This window comes from Heterodontus francisci, chromosome 4 (assembly GCF_036365525.1).
Source record: "Heterodontus francisci isolate sHetFra1 chromosome 4, sHetFra1.hap1, whole genome shotgun sequence".
Taxonomy (NCBI): domain Eukaryota; kingdom Metazoa; phylum Chordata; class Chondrichthyes; order Heterodontiformes; family Heterodontidae; genus Heterodontus; species Heterodontus francisci.
This window is the reverse complement of record NC_090374.1, coordinates 59,905,834-59,929,961: the sequence shown is the minus strand read 5'-3', so window position 1 is coordinate 59,929,961 and position 24,128 is coordinate 59,905,834. Positions and strand designations below refer to the sequence as shown.

At 44.2% G+C, this 24,128-nt stretch overlaps 1 protein-coding gene across 1 annotated transcript in view; it reads left to right on the top strand.

Moving 5' to 3' along the window:
* The window catches only part of zcchc9 (zinc finger, CCHC domain containing 9), a 49,715-nt gene that overhangs the window by 6,492 nt on the left and 19,095 nt on the right, over positions 1-24,128 (top strand). The window contains exons 2-3 of the mRNA XM_068028827.1: positions 737-1,133; positions 23,000-23,153. Coding sequence (XP_067884928.1) covers positions 747-1,133; positions 23,000-23,153 — 541 coding nt within the window. The 5' untranslated portion in view covers positions 737-746. The remainder of the gene's footprint in view (positions 1-736; positions 1,134-22,999; positions 23,154-24,128) is intronic.

The window sequence follows — 24,128 nt, the reverse complement described above, 5'->3', positions numbered from 1 at the left end:
TTAACTAGTCTGTGAGACAACTCTCCCAATTTTGGGCAAGCCCCAGATGTTCGTGAGGAGGACTTTGCAGGGTTAATAGGGCTAGGTTTCCCTGAAGGTACATTAGTGAACCAGATGTACAACAATTGGTAATGGTTTCATGATCACCATTAGACTAGCTTTTTTCAAATTCCAGATTTATTAATTGAATTCAAATTCCAGCATCTGCTGCAGTGAGATTCGAACCCATGTCCCCAGAGCATTAGCCTGGGGTTCTTGTCACTTGAGTGATAGGTACCCTTTCATGGGTGATAAGTAAGTATAATTTGTACTTGTAAAATTATTTGCGCCTATCCTAACGGAATGGGCTGATAGTTATCCCTCCAACTGTTCTGAAATCAGTGATTCATGAGTACAAATAACTCAATATCTTATGCCATTGGCCACTCTGAGCCTAGACAACATCAGCAAATGAATGAATCATGGGGATATCAAAGGACCATGACCATGTCAATGTTTACATCACTTCTGGATTGCCAGATATCTCCAGTTATTGCCAAAAGAATTTCTGATTGGAATTCGATGTGTACAAACATCCAAGATGTCCAATTAACTTTACTAGAAACCCATAGTCAAGGTCTTTTTTATTGTGACCAAATAAGTCAAATTCTGCTTTTATTATTCTCTTGCAGTGTAATTGTTGCACTAAAACTTTATGGTTCTTATTAAGCATAATCTTACTCTGCATTAATCACAGGAAGGAAACAATGACACGTTGGGCTCGTGCTAACAACATTCACAAAAGGAAGCTCCTGGAAGCTACACCATGGAGTCAGATGAAACAGAATGGTGATAATGGCCCAAGTAAGACAAAACGAAAAAACAGTCAGGTTAAAAAACAGCCAGCTATGAAAAGGCCAGAAAAATTTAAACGCAAGGAAAGCGAATGGTACCACAAGAAAGAAGAGTATCAGAGTGAAGATGTTAATGGGTTCATGGATTACCTGAAAGAAACAGGTCAGGTTCTCCACAAAGGAACAGTGGTGTCAGTGGACAGTGAAAAGGTAAAAGTAGATGCAGCACTAGCACTGAAGAAGGACCAGAGACGGGAGAACAGAAGGTTGAAAAGGCAAATTCAGAAGAAAAATGCCATGGTAATTTTCTGTTGTTGAATTCATCCAACTTGAAATAGCCTTAGAGATTATAGGAAGAACCTAATAATTGGACTATCAGTCATACGTCATTTCAATTATAATTGAGTTATATTATTAATTATTAAGTAATAAGTAGGTGTCCAAGTTTCCCTAAATCTTCATCCAGACGAGTATTTAAGGTAGAGAATTGTGACAACTCAAAAATATACGTTATCCTTACATTTTCAGATCTCCTTTGTCCAATTATGCGAGACTAATATACTGTTGTAATCATAACATCTGCACATGACATATAAAAGCAAAATTTACAGACTTATGAAGTGATTCCCATACATCTTAAAAAAGTGATATCTTACTCCTGCCCTTTAAGAATTTCCTTTCAGAAGTTGAAAATGATTGGAAATCCCTAATCAAGAAAACTTATTTAGATGCAAAATACTTGTTGCTTATGATAAAACATAAACATCCAATGGGCTGAATAATCCACAAGTGCTGCAATTGTCAATGTGTTATATTGAGCCCACTCAGCAACTCCCCAGGTTATCAAACTGAGATTGAGAAGTCCTGGCAAATTACAAATACAAATCCATATCATACTAGTCAGTGATGCAGTAGAAAAAGATCTCTGATGATGTGACCTCCAAAACACATAATGTGTTGAAAATTGACAGGCAAGGTTTCAGATAGAATCAGAAAAAAGTACTGAATGCACTGAGAAGTTATAAACATACTCAGATAGTTCATGACTTCAAACATTAAGAATTTAAGTTAGTCACCTTTTATCAGTTGTGTGAATGAAATTCAGTACATATTGCCATCTGATATCACATCATGATTAGACCTCCCAAGTCAATAATAATTTAAATTCAACAAATTACACTGTCTAAACAATTCTGACTTCCTGCGAGTAACTCCAACACTTGTAAACATACCGACAATCAGTTAATAGTGATCGACATAGCATCCCTGGAACTAAGCATGTAAGTTAGTACAGTTGTGAATAGAATTATTCATAGTGTGGAAAATGGTGAAATTAACTGTGTAAGAAAAACTATAAAATCATCAAATTTCTGGGTAATTGGTTTTTCTCAGGAAACCTAGACAAATGGCCATGCCTACAATGCGGGACACCACCAAGACTGAAATAAAGTGGGAGATGGGGAAGTGGGATAGATTGAGCAGTTATGGCTAGGTGACACAAAACTTGTCAATACAAATCCTGTGTCTTCTGAGATAAAAGGCAGACTGATAGGATGTAAGAGGTTCTATAGTTTAGAGAATCTGGGAAAGAACTCACAGGATTTCGACATTGCTGGCAAAGCCAGCATTTATTGCCCATCCCTAATTGCACAACCAAGTGGCTGGAAGGCCATTTCAGAGGCCATTTAAGAGTCAATCACATTGTTGTGGGTTTAGAGTCACATATAGGCCAGACTGGCAGATTTCCTTCCTTAAAGGACATTAATGAACCAGATGGGGTTAGGTGCTAGAGCATTCTTTTACGTTTGAACTTGTGTAATGAACAATGCATTATCCACTTTGTTTACTCAGACTGTTAGCTAGACACACAAGGTTAGACTTATAAAATATCTCTTTTGCTGCACAGATGCATTTAAAAAAATAAATCATTGATTTAGCTTATAGTGCAATTGAGAAAAGTAATGCATTTAATGTGATTTAGCACAAGCTTAGCCCACCGGGCCAGATTCCCTCTAAGGTATCCCCTGTCCTCGCCCTGAACTTGTATCTTTATTTTCTGTCCTATCCACCCTCATGCCCACTCCAAGCTCACCTTGTCCATGAGACCCTCCTCTTCCTCGACCCTATTCCCACTGAACTGCTGACCACCCCAACTTCCCTTCCTGGCTCCCATGGTATTGTTAACTGTCTCTCTCCTCAGCTACTGTCCACCTTTCCTTACAATTTGTTGCCATCACCCCTCTCCTCAAGTTCAACCCTTGACCCTCCTTCCTTACAAACTACCCTGCCATCTCTAACTTCCCTTTCATCTCCAAAGCCCTTGAATGTGTTGCTGACTCCCAAATCTGTGCCCATCTTTCCAGAAACTCCGTGTTTAAATCCCCCCAATCAGGTTTCTGCCCCGCCATAGTACTGAAATGGCTCTGATCAAAGTAGCAAATGACATCCAATGTGACTGTGATAGAGGTAAGCTATCTATCCTCATCCTTCTCAACCCACCTGCAGCCTATGATACAGTTTACCTCACCATCCTCCTTCAGTGCCTTTCCACCTTTGTCCAGCTGTGTGAGACTGTACATACCTGGGACCATTCTTAACTATTCTGTCGTAACCAGAGAATCACTTGAAAAGGCTCTTTTCCTGCTCCTGCACCAGTACCTTTGGTGTCTGCCATGCATCTCCTTGGCCCCCTTCTACTCTGCTACCTGTGTCCTAACTTGCACCAAGTCCCGTTCACCTATCACCCGTGTTTGCTGAACTACATTGTCTCCCACTTAAGCAATGCATCAATTTTAAAATTCACATCTTTGTTTTCAAATCCCTCCATGGCCTCACCCCACCCTACCCTCTCATTCATATAATCTCCTCCGAGACATCGGCGCTGCTCCAATTCTGACCCCTTCAGCATTTGAATCACTTTAAGCACTTGAAATGCCACAGCATACAAGGCTACGGGGAAACTGCTGGAAAATGGGATTAGAATAGATAGGTGCTTAATGGCCAGCACATACACGATGGGCCGAAGGGCCTGTTTCTGTGCTGTATAACTCTGATTCTATGACATTCCACCATTGGCAACAGTGTTTTCAGCTTCCAAAGCCCTAATCTCTGGATTCCCTTCCTAAACTTCTCTGCCTCTCCTCTTCTCTATAAGGCGCTCCTTAAAACTTCCCTTTTTTTCCAAGCTTTTGGTCATCAGCCCTAATATCTTCTGATGTGGCCTGTGTCAAATTTTGTTTGATAAAACTCCTGTGAAACATCTTAGGATGTTTTACTACATTAATGGCATGATATAAATACAAGTTTTTGTATTTTCATTTAAAATGAATTTACATCATCTTGGAGCTGTCCAATTCTACATCTTTCATAAAGGTGACTTTTACATTTTGTCCTTTTGTTTTTGGATGGCTTTATTTCTGACTAGATGCCATGTCTATTCCTCAAAACCTTAAGGTTCTTGAAGTATTGAGGCCAAGCGTTCATGGTTTTATTTTGCATTCAGTACATGCAAAAATACTTAGCCATACATTTAAAATACGGTACCTGCAACCACACCTTATGGCTGGGGACTCAAAACATGTTATAGTTCTCAGCTCATATTTGGCTTGATCAAACCCTCTGAAACCAAATCTTCCTTACAAATTGCTACTTTTTATACAATTTTCTTACCCTTACTATGTGACCCTCAGGATGGCTCCACATTGATTGTTACATCAAAGGTATCAATACTCAATCAGCTTTTTTTCATTGAATTAAAGAAATCAGTCTAACTTTTCATTTCAGTTATCACATTCCTTTTCTGTTATAATTTTGTCTTTGCTTACGTAGCAATCCACTTATCTGATTTTAGATGCTGGAAAGATATTGGGCTAGATTTCTGCTGGAGTGGGGCACGCTGAGGCGTGCCATGTTAGACTTGCTCCTGCATGTTCAGGTTTTAAAAAATTTGCCCGCAAAGTTACTGGAAGTGCGAGCTGATTAATAGTACAGCGAGGACAACAGAGCATCTGGGACCTTGATGATCAATGGGACAAATAGTGTATCTCCTTGACTAATAAGATTAAAGGATTGAAAAACAAAGTACTAAGAAGGAGGGTGAATTAGATTGGGTGAATTCAATGTTCTATCGGGTACAGAAAGAGAGGGAAAGAATTGATTTGAGAGATGATAAAGAGATGGAAAGGAAAAGTAATTTATTTAATTTGGCATTTTTGAAATCTACAACAATTCACAACCTGAAGGAATAAGACTCAACACTTAAGATTGTTTACTTTCTGTACAAGAAAGGTTGATTGGCAGTCATTAGCAATTATCACATTGTTAAAAGGCTACATGCACTGATGATTGTGAAGCTTAATTTTCTGTGGCGAGTCTGATGAGCAATTAATGTGCAAGTCCCTCCATGGCCTCACCTCACCCCCTCATCTTTGTAATCTCCTCCAAGATAGCTGCACTCCTCCAATTCTGACCTCTTCAGAGCAAATGTACAATGTCATGAAAATAGCGTGGAGATTAAGTTTGAGAGGACATTTTCGCAAAGCTAATAGTGGAGTGACAAAAATTGATCAGCGACTTGCGGGAATTTGCAATTCGTGGGGTACCTTTTCCTCACTACATGTTATTGGCCAATTTGCACATTAATAATAATGTGCTTCATTTAGATGCCATTACTACTTCACATTCTGGCCTAACGTTCCACACAGATGTTCTGTCTTTGCAGCTACAGCTCAGTGTTAATGTGGGCATGGATGAAAATAACTCATCCTTCAAAACAATTTTGTTTTCCACTCCCTTAACTGAGCTAAAGGAGGCACACTCCCTATCTTTGCAGTGTTCTGAAGTTAGTTGCTGATGTTATAACTTATCAGGAGAGACTGATCAAGCCAGAGCTCTTTTCTTTGGAAAAGAAAAGGCTGAGGGCTGACCTAATAGAGCTCTTTAAAATTATGAAGGGTTTGATGAAGAAGTTGTTCCCTCTTGTGGGGACGTCCAAAACTTGGAGAGCTAAAAATAAGAGAGTCAACAATAAATCCAATAAGGAATTCAGGAGAAACTTCTTCACCCAGAGAGTGGTTATAAAGTGGAAATTACCACAGGGAGTAGTTGAGGTGAATAGCATAAATACGAGTAAGGGGAAGCTAGATAAGTACATGAGGGAGAAAGGTATAGAAGGATATAGGAACATAGGAGCAGGAGTAGGCCATTCAGCCCATTGAGACTGCGCCGTCATTCAATATGATCATGGCTGATCATCCACTTCAATGCCTTTTTCCCACACTATCCTCATATTCCCTTATGTCATTTGTATTTAGAAATCTGTCAATCTCTGCTTTAAACATACTCAATGACTGAGCTTCCACAGCCCTCTGGGGTAAAGAATTCCAAAGATTCACAACCCTCTGAGTAAAGAAATTTCTCCTCATCTCTGTCCTGAGTGGCTTCCCCCTTATTTTGAAATTGTGTCCCCTGGTTCTAGACTCCCCAACCAGGGGAAATATCTTACCTGCATCTACCCTGTCTATCCCTTTAAGTATTTTGTAGGTTTCCATGAGATCACCTCTCATTCTTCAAAACGCTAGAGGATATAGGCCCAATTTCCCCAATCTCTCTTCATAAGACAGTCTCGCCATCCCGGGAACAAGTCTGGTGAACCTTCGTTGCACTCCCTCTATGGCAATAATATCCTTTCTAAAGTAAGGGGACTGAAACTGCACACACTACTCCAGATGCGGTCTAACCAAGGTTCTATCCAATTGAAGCAAGATTTCACTACTCCTGTACTCAAGTCCTCTTGCGATAAAGGCTAACATACCATTAGCCTTCTTAATTGCTTGCTGCACCAGCATGTTAGCTTTCAGTGACTTAGTGACAAGGACACCCAGGTCCCTTTGTACATCTACACTTTCTAGTCTCTTACCATTTAGAAATACTCTGCACTTCCGTTCCTCCTACCAAAGTGGATAACCTCACATTTTTCCACATTATATTCCATCTACCCTGTTCTTGCCCACTCACTAAGTTTCCAAATCGCCTTGAAGCTGCTTTGCATCTTCCTCACAACACACATTCCCACTTAGTTTTGGTGTCATCCGTGAACTTGGAAATACTACATTTGGTCCCCACTTCCAAATCATTGATATACATTATGAACAGCTGGGGCCCAAGCACTGATCCCTGTGGTACCCCAGTAGTCACAGCCTGCCAACGCAAGAATGACCCGTTTATTCTTACTCTTTGTTTTCTGCCTGTTATCCAATCCTTAATCCATGCCAGTATATTACCTCCTATCCTTCCTACCTCCTTGATATGTTGATCGGGTTAGATGAAGTAAGGTTGGAGGAGCTTGTGTGGAACATAAACAAATAGCAAAGACCTGTTGGGCCATATGACCTGTTTCTGTACTGTAAAATTCTTTGTAAAACACTTTCTTATCTGCAGCCTCTTACCTACCTCTTGAGCAGGATGATTTCATCTTAGAAACCAATGGTACTGTAAGGACCAGTGTCAGTTCAATCTTTCAGTGGTCACTACCTTAGAATTGTTGTGCATTTACAGCTATTTTAGGATGCACGGTTTAAAAATCCTACTTCTCCATTTAAGTAATGCTACTGACAAACTTTGCTACAATTTGTTTGCTACAATTTGCTACATTGGTACCAATGACATAGGTAGAAAAAGGGATGAGGTCCTGCAACAAGAATTTAGGGAGCTAGGTAACAGATTAAAAAGCAGGACCTCTAAGGTTGTAATCTCTGGATTACTCCCGGTACCACATGCTAGTGAGTTTAGAAATAGGAGGATAGAGCAGATGAATGCGTGGCTGAGGAGATGGTGCAGGAGGGAGGGCTTTAGTTTCCTGGATCACTGGGTCTGTTTCTGGCAAAGGTGGGACCTGTACAAGTTGTTCGGGTTGCACCTGAACCGGAATGAGACAAGCATCCTTGCTGGGAGATTTGCTCGTGCTGTTGGGGGGAGTTTAAACTAATTTGGCAGGGGGATGGGATACAGCATGGAGGTACAGTAGGGGGTAGTATAGAACAGAAAGTGAGTCTGCCTGGAAGGCAGAGCAAATATAGACCTGGTAAGGCACAAGGGAAAAATGCAAGGTTGGATTGCATCTATTTCAATGCAAGGAGTCTTACTAGTAAGGCAAATGAATTGAGGGTGTTGATTAGCACATGGGATTATGATATTATTGCTATCACAGAGACATGGTTGAGGGAGGGACAGGACTGGCAGCTCAATATTCCAGCGTATAGTATCTTCAGGCGTGACAGGGGAGGGGATAAAAGAGGAAGTGGCATTGCACTGTTGATCAAGGAGTCAATTACTGCAGTAAGGAGGGATGACATCTTAGAAGGTTCCTCAAATGAGGCCATTTGGGTAGAACATAAAAACAAAAAGGGGGCAGTCACTTGGCTGGGTGTGTACTACAGGCCTCCAAACAGTCAGGAAGAGATAGAGGAGCAGATATGTAGGCAAATCTCTGAAAGGTGTAAAAATGATAGGGTAATAATAGTAGGGGATTTCAACTTCCCCAATATTAACTTGGATAGTCTGAGTGCAAAAGGCTTAAAAGGGGCGGAATTCTTAAAGTGCATACAGGAGAGCTTTTTGAGCCAGCACATAGAAAGTCCGACAAGAGAAGGGGCAGTACTGGACTTAATCCTAGGGAATGAAGCCAGTCGTGGTAGAAGTGTCAGTGGGGGAGCATTTCGGGGATAGTGACCATAACTCTGTAAGATTTAAGGTAGTTATGGAAAAGGACATAGATGGACCAGAAATAAAGGTACTGAATTGGGGGAAGGCCGATTTCAATATGATAAAACAGAATGTGGCCAAAGTGGACTGGGAGCAGCTACTTGTAGGAAAGTCTATATCACATCAGTGGGAGTCATTCAAAGAGGAAATTGTGAGAGTTCAGAGCCAACATGTACCCATTAAGATGAAGGGTAGGACAAACAGGCCCTGGGAATCCTGGATGTCAAGGGATATAGAGGATTGGATCAGGTAAAAAAAGGAGGCTTACGGCAGATCCCAAGCGCTGAAAACAGTAGAGACACCAGAGGAGTATAGAAAGTGTCGGGTGGCACTTAGAAAAGTAATTAGGAGAGCGAAGAGGGGACATGACAGAACCCTGGTGGTCAAGATGAAGGAAAATCCCAAGGTGTTTTACAAGTATATTAAGGGTAAGAAGATAAGCAGGGAAAGAGTAGGGCCCATTAGGGACCAATGTGGCAATGTTTGTGGATCCGGAGGACATAGGTGAGGTTTTAAATGATTACTTTTCATCGGTGTTCACCATGGAGAAGGACGATGTAGGTGTAGAGATCAGAGAGGGGGATTGTGATATACTTGAACATATTAGCATTGAAAGGGAGGAAATATTAGCTGCTCTAGTGGGCTTAAAAGTGGTTAAATCCTCAGGCCCAGATGAGATGTATCCCAGGCTGTTATGTGAGGCAAGGGAGGAGATAGCAGGGGCTTTTGACACAAATTTTCAAATCCCCTCTGGCCATCGGAGAGGTACCAGAGGACTGGAGGACAGCGAATGTGGTACCATTATTCAAGAAGAGTAGTAGGGATAACCCAGGTAATTACAGGTCCGTGAGTCTAACATCAGTGGTTGGGAAAATATTGGAAAAGATTCTGAGAGACAGGATTAATCTCCACTTGGAGAGGCAGGGATTAATCAGGGATAGTCAGCATGGCTTTGTCAGGGGGAGATCATGTCTAACTAACTTGATTGAATTTTTCAAGGAGGTGACTAGACGTGTCGATGAGGGTAAAGCAGTAGATGTAGTGTACATGGATTTCAGTAAGGCTTTTGATAAGGTCCCGCATGGGAGATTGGTTAAGAAGGAAAGAGCGCATGGGATCCAGGGCAATTTGGCAAATTGGATCCAAAGTTGGCTCAGTGGCAGGAGGCAGAGGGTAATGGTCGAGGGCTGTTTTTGCGAGTGGAAGCCTGTGACCAGTGGTGTACCACAGGGATCGGTGCTGGGACCCTTGCTGTTTGTCGTGTACATTAATGATTTTGATGTGAATATAGGAGGTATGATCAGTAAGTTCGCAGATGACACGAAAATTGGTGGTGTCGTAAATAGTGAGGAGGAAAGCCTTAGATTACAGGGAGATATAGATGGGCTGGTAAGATGGGCGGAGCAGTGGCTAAAGGAATTAATCCTGAGAAGTGTGAGGTGATGCATTTTGGGAGGACTAACAAGGCAAGTATCCCATATGCCTTCCTAACCACCTTATCTACCTGTGCTGCTGCCTTCAGTGATCAGAGGAAACATCAGAGGAATGTATGATGGCATTAAGAGAGCTCTTGGGCCAACCATCAAGAAGATCGCCCCCCTCAAATCTAAATCAGGGGACATAATCACTGACCAACGCAAACGCTGGGTTGAGCACTACCTAGAACAGTACTCCAGGGAGAATGTTGTCACTGAGACTGCCCTCAATGCAGCCCAGCCTCTACCAGTCATGGATGAGCTGGACATACAGCCAACCAAATCAGAACTCAGTGATGCCATTGATTCTCTAGCCAGCGGAAAAGCCCCTGGGAAGGACAGCATTACCCCTGAAATAATCAAGAGTGCCAAGCCTGCTATAGTCTCAGCACTACATGAACTGCTATGCCTGTGCTGGGACGAGGGAGCAGTACCCCAGGACATGCGCGATGCCAATATCATCACCCTCTATAAAAACAAAGGTGACCGCGGTGACTGCAGAAACTACCGTGGAATCTCCCTGCTCAGCATAGTGGGGAAAGTCTTTGCTCGAGTCGCTCGAAACAGGCTCCAGAAGCTGGCCGAGCGCGATTATCCTGAGGCACAATGTGGTTTTCGTGCAGAGAGATCGACCGTTGACATGCTGTTCTCCCTTCGTCAGATACAGGAGAAATACCGTGAACAACAGATGCCCCTCTACATTGCTTTCATTGATCTCACCAAAGCCTTTGACCTCGTCAGCAGACATGGTCTCTTCAGACTACAGAAAAGATTGGATGCCCACCAAAGATACTAAGTATCATCACCTCATTCCATGACAATATGAAAGGCACAATTCAACATGGTGGCTCCTCATCAGACCCCTTTCCTATCCTGAGTGGCGTGAAACAGGGCTGTGTTCTCGCACCCACACTTTTTGGGATTTTCTTCTCCCTGCTGCTTTCACATGCGTTCAAGTCCTCTGAAGAAGGAATTTTCCTCCACACAAGATCAGGGGGCAGGTTGTTCAACCTTGCCCGTCTAAGAGCGAAGTCCAAAGTACGGAAAGTCCTCATCAGGGAACTCCTCTTTGCTGACGATGCTGCTTTAACATCTCACACTGAAGAGTGCCTGCAGAGTCTCATCGACAGGTTTGCGGCTGCCTGCAATGAATTTGACCTAACCATCAGCCTCAAGAAAATGAACATCATGGGGCAGGACGTCAGAAATGCTCCATCCATCAATATTGGCGACCACGCTCTGGAAGTGGTTCAAGAGTTCACCTACCTAGGCTCAACTATCACCAGTAACCTGTCTCTAGATGCAGAAATCAACAAGCACATGGGAAAGGCTTCAACTGCTATGTCCAGACTGGCTAAGAGAGTGTGGAAAAATGGCGCACTGACACGGAACACAAAAGTCCGAGTGTATCAGGCCTGTGTCCTCAGTACCTTGCTCTATGGCAGCGAGGCCTGGACAACGTATGTCAGCCAAGAGCGACGTCTCAATTCATTCCATCTTCGCTGCCTCCGGAGAATACTTGGCATCAGGTGGCAGGACCGTATCTCCAACACAGAAGTCCTCGAGGCGGCCAACATCCCCAGCTTATACACACTACTGAGTCAGCGGCGCTTGAGATGGCTTGGCCATGTGAGCCGCATGGAAGATGGCAGGATCGCCACTGGTATCAGACCCACCGGCCGTCCATGTCTCCGCTTTAAAGACGTCTGCAAACACGACATGAAATCCTCTGACATTGATCACGTCATGGGAGTCAGTTGCCAGCGTCCGCCAGAGCTGGCGGGCAGCCATAAAGACGGGGCTAAAGTGTGGCGAGTCAAAGAGACTTAGTAGTTGGCAGGAAAAAAGACAGAGGCGCAAGGGGAGAGCCAACTGTGTAACAGCCCCGACAAACAAATTTCTCTGCAGCACCTGTGGAAGAGCCTGTCACTCTAGAATTGGCCTTTATAGCCACTCCGGGCGCTGCTTCACAAACTACTGACCACCTCCAGGCGCTTACCCATTGTCTCTCGAGATAAGGAGGCCAAAGAAGAAGAAGAACAAGGCAAGGGAATATACAATGGATGGTAGGCCCCTAGGAAGTGCAGAAGGTCAGAAGGGCCTTGGTGTACATGTCCATAGATCACTGAAGGCAGCAGCACAGGTAGATAAGATGGTTAGGAAGGCATATGGGATACTTGCCTTTATTAGCCGAGGCATAGAATATAAGCAGGGAGGTTATGATGGAGCTATATAAAATGCTAGTTAGGCCACAGCTGAAGTACTGTGTACAGTTCTGGTCACCACACTGTAGGAAGGATGTGATTGCACTGGAGAGGGTGCAGAGGAGATTCACCAGGATGTTGCCTGGGCTGGAGCATTTCAGCTATGAAGAGAGACTGAAAGGCTAGGGTTGTTTTCCTGGGAGCAGAGAAGGCTGAGGGGGGACCTGATTGAGGTGTACAAGATTCTGAGGGGCATTGATAGGTTAGATAGGAGGAAACTTTTTCTCTTAACGGAGGGGTCAAGAACCAGGGGGCATCGATTTAGGGTAAGGGGCAGGAGGTTTAGGGGGGATTTGAGGAAAAAAAAATTTCACCCAATGGGTGGTTGGAATCTGGAACGCACTGCCTGAAGAGGTGGTGGAGGCAGGAACCCTCACAACATTTAAAAATTATTTAGATGAGCACTTGAAATGCCATAGCATACAAGGCTACAGGCCAAGTGCAGGAATATGGGATTAGAATAGTTAGGTGCTTGTTGGCCGGCACAAACACATTGGGCCGAAGGGCCTGTTTCTGTGCTGTATAACTCTATTACTCTAAATTAAAGACAAATCAATAATTGTATTATATTAGCACACCTTTTTTAGATTAGATTAGAGATACAGCACTGAAACAGGCCCTTCGGCCCACCGAGTCTGTGCCGAACATCAACCACCCATTTATACTAATCCCATATTCCTACCAAACATCCCCACCTGTCCCTATGTTTCCCTACCACCTACCTATCCTCGTGACAATTTATAATGGCCAATTTACCTATCAACCTGCAAGTCTTTTGGCTTGTGGGAGGAAACCGTAGCACCCGGAGAAAACCCACGCAGACACAGGGAGAACTTGCAAACTCCACACAGGCAGTACCCGGAATCGAACCCGGGTCCCTGGAGCTGTGAGGCTGCGGTGCTAACCACTGCGCCGCTGTGCCGTTAGGGCGGCACAGTGGCGCAGTGGTTAGCACCGCAGCCTCACAGCTCCAGGGACCCGGGTTCGATTCCGGGTACTGCCTGTGTGGAGTTTGCAAGTTCTCCCTGTGTCTGCGTGGGTTTTCTCCGGGTGCTCCGGTTTCCTCCCACAAGCCAAAAGACTTGCAGGTTGATAGGTAAATTGGCCATTATAAATTGTCACTAGTATAGGTAGGTGGTAGGGAAATATAGGGACAGGTGGGGATGTTTGGTAGGAATATGGGATTAGTGTAGGATTAGTATAAATGGGTGGTTGATGTTCGGCACAGACTCGGTGGGCCGAAGGGCCTGTTTCAGTGCTGTATCTCTCATCTAAAAAAAAACCTCCATTCAGTCTGATTAACGTTCACTTCACCACACTGTCGGACAGAATATAATTGTAAAAAAGATACAGCACTAATTGTGAGCGATTTTAATCTTCATATCCATTGGACAAATCAAACTGGCAAAGGAAGCCTTGAGGATGAGTTCATAGAGTGTATTCGGAACAGTTTCTTAGAACAATACTTTCTGGAACCAACCAGGGAACTGGTTATTTCAGACCTGGTAATGTGTAATGAGACAGGATTACTTCACGATGTCATAGTAAACGATCCTGTAGGCAAGAATGATCATATAGAATTTCACATTCAGTTTGTGGGTGATAAACTTGGGTCTGAAACTAGCATCTTAAACTTAAATAAAAGCAATTACAAAGGTATAAAGACAGAGTTGCCTGCTGTGGAATGGGGAAATAGGTTAAAAGGTAACATGGTAGATAAGAAGTGGCAGACATTTAAGGAGCTATTTCAAAACTCTCAACAAAGATATAGATTATTGAGAAAGAAAGACTCGATAAGAAGGGTCCACCATCCATGGTTAACTAAGGAAGTTAAGGATGGTATCAAATTGAAAAAAAAGGTGTACAATGCTGCGAAGATTAGTGTATACAGAAGGTTGGGAAAATGTTAGTAACCAGCAAAGGATGACTATTAAAAAAAAGAGGGAGAAATTAGAATACAAGAGTAAACTAGCAAGAAATATAAAAACAGGCAGTAAGAGTTTCTACAAGTATGCGATTAGCTGAAGTAAACGTTGGTCCCATAGAGGATGAGACTAGGAAATTAATTGGAAACAAGGAAATGGCAAAGACATTGAACAAGTATTTTGTATCACTCTTCAGGGAAGAAGACACAAAAAAATCCCAATAATAGTAGAAAAATCAAGGGACAAAAGGGAGGAAGGAACTTAGAACAATCACTATCACTGGAGGAAAAAGCACTAGGAAAACAAATGGAGCTAAAGGCTGACAAGTCTCCTGGACCTGATGGCTTGCATCCTTGGGTCTTAAAAGAGGTGGCTGCAGAGTTAGTGGATGCATTGGTTGTAATCTTCCAAAATTCCCTAGATTCTGGAAAGTTCCCCATGGATTGAAAACCGCAAATGTAACATCTCTATTCAAAAAAGGAAGGAGATGGAAAGCAAGAAACTATAGGCCAGTTAGCTTAACATCTGTCATTACGAAAATGCAGGAATCCATGATTAAGGAAGTAGTAGCAGGACATTTAGAAATAATACAATCAAGCAGAGTCAACATGTTTTTGTGAAAGGAAAATCATGCTTGACAAATTTATTAGAGTTCTTTGAGGATGTAACAAGCAGGGTGGATAAAGGGGAACCAGTAGATGTAGTGTATTTGGATTTCCAAAAGGCATTCGATAAGGTGCCGCATAAAAGGTTACTGCAGAAGATAAGAGCTCATGGTGTTGGGAGCGGACCTGTGGGGAGAACGCCAGGAGCAAAGCCTTTAAATGGACCCCGAGGATCGAGGCCCAGTCTCTTACCTTCCAGGAGTGGAGCGGACCTGTGTAGAGAACGCCGGGAGCGGAGCTTATAAATCAACTCCGAGGATCGAGGCCCAGTCTCTTACCTTCCGGGAGCAGAGAGGAGGGCAGTCGAACCTCTTCCAGCACGCCGGGGTTTTGAAAAAAAAGGCAAACAGTGACGTCAGAGGAGAGCTGCAAGGTGATGGTTAGTGAGTAGCAGCTGTTAGAATATCTTTAAAAAAAAAATAAGGGGTAAGTTTTTTTTGTTGGGAAGAAAATCTCTGGTGATAAGGTGAGTACGACTAAAGCGTTTTTTTTTTAAGGACTTTAGGTTGAAGTGGGTAGAACAAGGCCCCTAGTATAATTAGTATTTTTTAATTAAGGGAGTAACTAATTAACCTAAGGGTAAGTCATGGCAGGAGAGCTCAGCCCCGTGATATGCTCCTCCTGCGCTATGTGGGACATCAGGGACGCTTCCAGTGTCCCTGGTGACCATGTGTGCAGGAAGTGTATCCAGCTGCAGCTACTGGCTATTCGCATTACTGAGCTGGAGCTGCGGGTGGATTCACTTTGGAGCATCTGCGATGCTGAGGAAGTCGTGGATAGCATGTTTAGTGAGGTGGTCACACTGCAGGTAATGGCTGCACAGGCAGAAAAGAGATGGGTGACCACCAGACGGAGTAGTAGGCGCAGACAGGTAGTGCAGGAGTCCCCTGTGGCCATCCCCCTCTCAAACAGATATACCACTTCAGATACTGTTGGGGGGGAATGACCTCCCAGGTGAAAGCAGCAATAGCCAAGTTCGTGACACCACAGAGGGCTCTGCTGCACAGCAGGGGAGGGAAAGGGGTGGAAGAGCTATAGTGATAGGGTATACTATCATGAGGGGTGCAGATAGGCGTTTCTATGGCCACAAACGAGACTCCAGGATGGTATGTTGCCTCCCTGGTGCTAGGGTCAAAGATGTCATGGAGCGGCTGCAGGACATTCTGAAAGGGGAGGGTGAGCAGCCAGAGGTCGTGGTCCATATTGGTGCTAACGACATAGGCAGGAAGAGAGATGAGGTCCTGAAAAGTGAATATAGGGAGTTAGACAGAAGGTTAAAAAGCAGGACCGCTAGGGTTGTAATCTCAGGATTCCTCCCTCTGCCACGTGCTAGTGAGGGTAGGAATAGGAGGATTAGGCAAATGAAAGCGTGGCTGAAGAGTTGGTGTAGGCGGGAGGGCTTCAGCTACTTGGATCATTGGGACCTCTTCTGGTGCAGAGGTAACCTGTACAAGGAGGACAGGTTGCATCTAAACTGGAGGGGGACCAATATCCTTGCGGGGAGGTTTGCTAGTACTATTTGGGAAGGTTTAAACTAGTCTTGCAGGGGGGTGGGACCCAAAGTAGTAGTCTCTCAGATGAGATAATTGAAGCAAATGTAGAGGTTAAAGCAAGCAAGTCCAGTAGGCAGGTAACAGGGAGCGTGGAAGGTCTGGTAGGCTAAATTGCATTTACTTTACTGCAAGAAGCCTTACCGGTAAGGCAGATGAACTCAGAGCATGGATCGGTACATGGGATTGTGATATAGCTGTTACGGAAACATGGTTGCGGGGTTGGCAGGACTGGCAGCTCAATGTTCTGGGGTACTGATCCTTCCAGCGTGACAGAGGTGGAGGTAAGAGAGGAGGGGGAGTTGCACTGTTGATTAAGGAGAACATCACGGCACTACTTAGAGAGGATATCCCGGGGGGAATGTCCAGCGAGGCCATATGGGTAGAATTTAGAAATAAGAAAGGGGTGATCGCTTTGATGGGATTATACTATCGGCCCCCCAATAGTCAGAGGGAAGTGGAGGAGCATATATGTTGGGAAATCACAGATAGGTGTAGGAATTATAGGGTTGTAATAGTAGGTGATTTTAACTTCCCTAATATTGACTGGGACTGCCTTAGTGCTAAGGGATCAGATGGGGAAGAATTTGTTAAGTGTGTCCAGGATAGTTTTCTGAAGCATTATGTGGATGGCCCTAATAGAGAAGGGGCTACACTCGACCTCCTCTTCGGAAATGAGGATGGCAGGTGGTTGATGTGTCAGTGAGGGAGCACTTTGGGACCAGTGACCATAACTCTATTAGCTTCAAGATAGTTATGGAAAAGGATAGGACTGGTCCTCAGGTTGAAGTCCTAAATTGGGGTTGGCTAATTTCGATGACATCAGACAGGAACTCTCAAAAGTTGAATGGGAGAGGCTGTTTACAGGTAAAGGGACATCTGGCAAGTGGGGGGCTTTTAAAAGTGAGATAGGAAGAGCTCAGGGCCGGCATGTTTCTGTTAGATGGAAGGACAAGGCTGGCAAGTTTAGGGAACCTTGGTTGACGAAGGATATTGAGGGTCTGGTCAGGACAAAGAAGGAGGCATATGTCAGGTATAGGCAGCTGGGATTGAGCGAGTCCCTCGAGGAGTATAGGGGATGTAGGAGTACACTTAAGAAGGAAATTAGGAGGGTGAAAAGGGGCCATGAGATTTCCCTGGCCGATAAGATAAAGGAGAATCTTAAAAGATTCTATACGTATATTAAGAGTAAAAGGGTAGCTAGGGAGAGAGTAGGTCCCCTTAAGGATTAGTGTGGCAATCTATGTGTGGAGCCACGGGAAATGGGCGAGGTCTTAAATGAATATTTCTCGTCCGTATTTTCCGCGGAGAAGGTCAAGGAAGCTAGTGAGTTCAAGGGACGGAACACCAATATCCTGGAGCATATCAACATTACAAAGGAGGAGGTTTTGAAGCGCATTAAGGTAGATATATCCCCAGGGCCTGACCAAGTGTATCCTAGGATGCTATGGGAAGCAAGGGAGGAGATTGCTGGGGCCCTGGCAGAGATTTTTGGATCATCGTTAGCCACGGATGGGGTACCAGAAGACTGGAGGATAGCTAATGTTGTGCCTTTATTTAAGAAGGGCAGCAGGGATAAGCCAGGGAACTACAGGCCGGTGAGTCTTACATCTGTGGTGGGAAAGTTATTGGAAGGGATTCTGAGAGACAGGATTTATATGCATTTGGAAAGGCAAGGTCTGATTAGGGATAGTCAGCATGGATTTGTGCGTGGGAAATCATGTCTCACGAATTTGATTGAGTTTTTCGAGGAGGTGACCAAGAGGATTGACGAGGGCAGGGCGATGGACGTTGTCCACATGGACTTTAGCAAGGCCATTGACAAGGTCCCACATGGTAGGCTGGTCCAGAAGGTTGGACCACATGGGACATGGGATCCAGGGTGAGCTAGCAAATTGGATACAAAATTGGCTTGGTGATAGGAGGCAGAGGGTGGTAGTGGAGGGTTGTTTTTTAGATTGGAGGCTGGTGACCAGTGGTGTTCCGCAGGGATCGGTGCTGGACCCTCTGTTGTTTGTCATATATTTTAATGACTTGGATGTGAATGTAAGGGGAATGATTGGTAAGTTTGCAGATGACACCAAAATTGGTGGTATAGTGGACAGTGAAGAAGATTGAATAAGGTTACAACAGGATATAGATAAACTGGGAAAGTGGGCAAGAGAGTGGCAAATGGAATTTAACACAGACAAGTGTGAAGTGATGCATTTTGGGAAGTTAAACCAGGGCAGGACATATACAGTGAATGGCAGGGCCCTGGGGAGTGTTGTTGAACAGAGAGACCTTGGGGTGCAAGTACATAGTTCCCTGAAAGTGGCAACACAGGTAGTCAGGGTGGTGAAGAAGGCGTATGGCATGCTTGCCTTCATCGGCCGAGGCATTGAGTACAAGAGTTGGGACGTCATGTTACAGTTGTACATAACGTTGGTTAGGCCGCATTTGGAGTACTGTGTGCAGTTCTAGTCGTCGCACTAAAGGAAAGATGTGATTAAGCTAGAGAGAGTGCAGAAAAGATTCACAAGGATGTTGCCTGGTTTGGAGGGCTTGAGTTACAAAGAGAGATTGGATAGGCTGGGTCTGTTTTCCCTGGAGCGAAGGAGGCTGAGAGGGGACATGATAGAGGTATATAAAATTATGAGAGGCATAGATAGGGTAGATAGCCAGAGTCTGTTTCCCATGGTAGAGGTGACTAAAACTAGAGGGCTTAGATTTAAGGTGAGAGGGAGGAGGTTTAAAGGGGATCAAAGAGGTAAATTTTACACACAAAGAATAGTGGGTATCTGGAATTAGCTGCCTGAGGAGGTGGTGGAGGCAGGAACAGTAGCAACATTTAAGAGGCATCTGGACAGGTACTTGAATGAGCAAGGCACAGAGGGATATGGAATTAATGCAGGCAGGTGGGATTAGTATAGATAGACATTATGGTTGGCATGGACGCGGTGGGCCGAAGGGCCTGTTTCTATGCTGTACAACTCTATGAAAGAACCGAGTATATTGTAGCCAAAATTGCTGGCAATACAAAGATAAGTAGGAAAGCAAGTTGTGAGGAGGGTACAAAGAGTCTGCAAAGGGCTGTAGATAGGTTAAGTGAGTGGGCAAGAATTTGGCAGATGGAGTATCATGCGGGAAAATGTGAGGTTGTCCACTTTGATGGGAAGAATAGAAAAACAGAATATTATTTAAATGGAATGCAACTGCAGTACAGAGGGATCTGGGTGTCCTCGGACGTGAATCACAAAAGATTGAATGCAGGTAAGCACAGGTTTGCACAGCAAGTAATCAAGAAGGCAACTGGAATGTTGGCCTTTATTGCAAGGGGGATAGAATGTAAAAGTAGTCAAGTCTTACTACTACTATACAGGGCATTGGTGAGACCACACTAGAATACTGTGTACAGTTTTGATCTCATTTAAGGAGGGATATACTTGCATTGGAAGCAGTTCAGAGAAGGTTCAACAGGCTGATTCCTGGGATGAAAGGATTATCTTATGAGGAAAGGTTGGGCCTACACTCATTGGAGTTTAGAAGAATGAGAGGTGATCTTATTGAAACATGTAAGATTCCGAGGGGACTTGACAGGGTAGATGCTGAGAGGATGTTTTTACTCGTGGGGGAATCTATAACTTGGGGGCACAGTTTCCAAATAAGGAGTCTCCCATTTGAGACAGAGATGAGGAGGAATTCTTTCACGCAGTAGGTCGTTAATCTTTGGATATATTCAAGGCTGAGTTAGATAGAGTTTTGATCTACAATGAAGTCATGCATTATGGGGGCCAGGCAGGAAGTTAATGCCACAATCGGATCAGCCATGATCTTACTGAATGACAAAGCAGGCTCGAGGGGCCAAATGGCCTACTCCTGCTCCTATTTCTTATGTTCTGGTTATGTTTGCACTGCTTACATTATAATTTTTTTTTTGAAAAGTAACACTTGCACATAACGCACTCGGAGCTGCTGTCCAATGTAAGAGCAAATCCACATAACACTTCTTTCAGTGGCCCCAGCTGAGATGGAACTTGGTACACGGGGAATCCTGCACTTGCGCTAGTATCCTACATCTTTAGGAAATAAATTGGTAGATTAAACCACTGCCCATCATCCAAGATTGATACAAGAAATGTAAATATATATAAGAAAAATCAGAGCTTCATATGCAGATATTGGTAATTATCAAAAGCCACATGGTTTTATTAGCCAAAGACATATTCTGATAATGGCCATTTAAATCCATTGGTCAATCTGAGTATTCAAATTCAGCCTGCTCAATAATCTGAGATAGTGTAATTATTTTAATGAAGTATATCAATAGGGTAGCAGTGCTGGTCTCTCAGTTTTAATTTTAGAAGTGTAAAAAAATTGCATTTTGGACATCCTGGAGGTGAGGTCAAACTATATTATTGAATTGTGACAATAGTGTAAAAATTTCTTTTGGGCCTCCTTATCTCGAGAGACAATGGATACGCGCCTGGAGGTGGTCAGTGGTTTGTGAAGCAGCGCCTGGAGTGGCTATAAAGGCCAATTCTGGAGTGACAGGCTCTTCCACAGGTGCTGCAGAGAAATTTGTTTATTGGGGCTGTTGCACAGTTGGCTCTCCCCTTGCGCCTCTGTCTTTTTTCCTGCCAACTACTAAGTCTCTTCGACTCGCCACAATTTAGCCCTGTCTTTATGGCTGCCCGCCAGCTCTGGCGAATGCTGGCAACTGACTCCCACGACTTGTGATCAATGTCACACGATTTCATGTCGCATTTGCAGACGTCTTTATAACGGAGACATGGACGGCCGGTGGGTCTGATACCAGTGGCGAGCTCGCTGTACAATGTGTCTTTGGGGATCCTGCCATCTTCCATGCGGCTCACATGGCCAAGCCATCTCAAGCGCCGCTGACTCAGTAGTGTGTATAAGCTGGGGATGTTGGCCGCTTCAAGGACTTCTGTGTTGGAGATATAGTCCTGCCACCTGATGCCAAGTATTCTCCGAAGGCAGCGAAGATGGAATGAATTGAGACGTCGCTCTTGGCTGGCATACGTTGTCCAGGCCTCGCTGCCGTAGAGCAAGGTACTGAGGACACAGGCCTGATACACTCGGACTTTTGTGTTCCGTGTCAGTGCGCCATTTTCCCACACTCTCTTGGCCAGTCTGAACATAGCAGTGGAAGCCTTACCCATGCGCTTGTTGATTTCTGCATCTAGAGACAGGTTACTGGTGATAGTTGAGCCTAGGTAGGTGAACTCTTGAACCACTTCCAGAGCGTGGTCGCCAATATTGATGGATGGAGCATTTCTGACATCCTGCCCCATGATGTTCGTTTTCTTGAGGCTGATGGTTAGGCCAAATTCATTGCAGGCAGACGCAAACCTGTCGATGAGACTCTGCAGGCATTCTTCAGTGTGAGATGTTAAAGCAGCATCGTCAGCAAAGAGGAGTTCTCTGATGAGGACTTTCCGTACTTTGGACTTCGCTCTTAGACGGGCAAGGTTGAACAACCTGCCCCCTGATCTTGTGTGGAGGAAAATTCCTTCTTCAGAGGATTTGAACGCATGTGAAAGCAGCAGGGAGAAGAAAATCCCAAAAAGTGTGGGTGCGAGAACACAGCCCTGTTTCACACCACTCAGGATAGGAAAGGGGTCTGATGAGGAGCCACCATGTTGAATTGTGCCTTTCATATTGTCATGGAATGAGGTGATGATACTTAGTAGCTTTGGTGGACATCCGATCTTTTCTAGTAGTCTGAAGAGACCACGTCTGCTGACGAGGTCAAAGGCTTTGGTGAGATCAATGAAAGCAATGTAGAGGGGCATCTGTTGTTCACGGCATTTCTCCTGTATCTGACGAAGGGAGAACAGCATGTCAATAGTCGATCTCTCTGCACGAAAGCCACACTGTGCCTCAGGGTAGACGCGCTTGGCCAGCTTCTGGAGCCTGTTCAGAGCGACTCGAGCAAAGACTTTCCCCACTATGCTGAGCAGGGAGATTCCACGGTAGTTGTTGCAGTCACCGCGGTCACCTTTGTTTTTATAGAGGGTGATGATGTTGGCATCGCGCATGTCCTGGGGTACTGCTCCCTCGTCCCAGCACAGGCATAGCAGTTCATGTAGTGCTGAGAGTATAGCAGGCTTGGCACTCTTGATTATTTCAGGGGTAATGCTGTCCTTCCCAGGGGCTTTTCCGCTGGCTAGGGAATCAATGGCATCACTGAGTTCCGATTTGGTTGGCTGTATGTCCAGCTCATCCATGACTGGTAGAGGCTGGGCTGCATTGAGGGCAGTCTCAGTGACAGCATTCTCCCTGGAGTACAGTTCTAGGTAGTGCTCAACCCAGCGGTCCATCTGTTTGCGTTGGTCAGTGATTATAAAAATTACAGTGTAAAAATTACTGCTCAATAAAACATAATTACAATTGGGAGTCAAGGGCAGGTGTGCTCCTTTTCTGTTGCAGAGAACATTCAGTGCTGAATGGGTTAATAATTGTATGTGTGCAATTGAATGAAACATCCTAACATTTTTGTTTTCTTCCTTCCCTTGGTAAGATATGTTTCCACTGCAGAAAAGCAGGCCATGGAATGGAACAGTGCCCAGAAATGGACAGAGATGAAGAGGAGATGGGAAGTGGTATCTGTTACCGATGTGGTTCCACAGAACATGAGATCCAGAAATGCAGAGCAAAAGTTGACCCTGCTCTAGGTAAAACTGAGCATAGAGCCTCGCATACGCCTCTGACTTTCTTCTGTGATAAGTGATGCATCCACTTTAAAAAGACAACCCATTTGGAACCAGTTTCTTGAATTATTTCTTTGGACTTGGTGCACTGCTTTAACAGAATAACCAAGTCCTGTCTATCTAGTTAAGCAGGACAGCTGCTGTTTAGTCAGTTGACAGTTCAGTAGCTCTGCAACGACCCTTGTTTGTGAGCCAATGGAACAGTTAAGTCACATGCTGAATGAAATGCTGGTAGGCTATGGAGATCACACACAGACCTGCTTGTGCAGCTTCTGCTAGGTGGGAAATCACTTAATCTGGCTGAATCTTATTCCACTGAGGTACCCTGACTAAATGTTTTTTTACTGTATACTCATTGTCCCTATCCCTGCAGAGTCAAGACAAGTATTGTATAATAATCTTTGTGTTGATCAATGTGATTTACACGTCTTTGATTATTTTGTACCATTGTCTGAATGTAGACAGAATATCAGATAGCTATGAATAATTAGCTTGAAACAGTGATTTGGTACTGCTGGAAGATTGAAAATAAGTATAAAATAGCATAATTACAATAGCTTTTCAATCACCATTTTTTCACCTCCTCCTGGAGACACAGACTCATGTTGTGGTATGGCTTCATGGGTGCCAGTCACTATCCTGTATTTTGCCTATGAGTCTAGGCATTGAATGCTGCAGGCCTAAGTGACCATGAAGCAGCATCACAGCCAAACCAAACCCTGTCCTAATCCAATGTCGACATGTGAGTGCTTTCTAGCAGGCTCCAATGGATAGTGATCAGGAGCTGGAATGTTGGCTGATATGTCTCAGCCTGTGGAGCAGGCACTGAGATCAATTGTAAAATACCAACTACTACACAAGATGAAGTCAGCTTATTCAATAGAGAATGGGTATTGAACCTGAGATATTCTGGGTTGGATATTTACTGGTTTCTGTTAC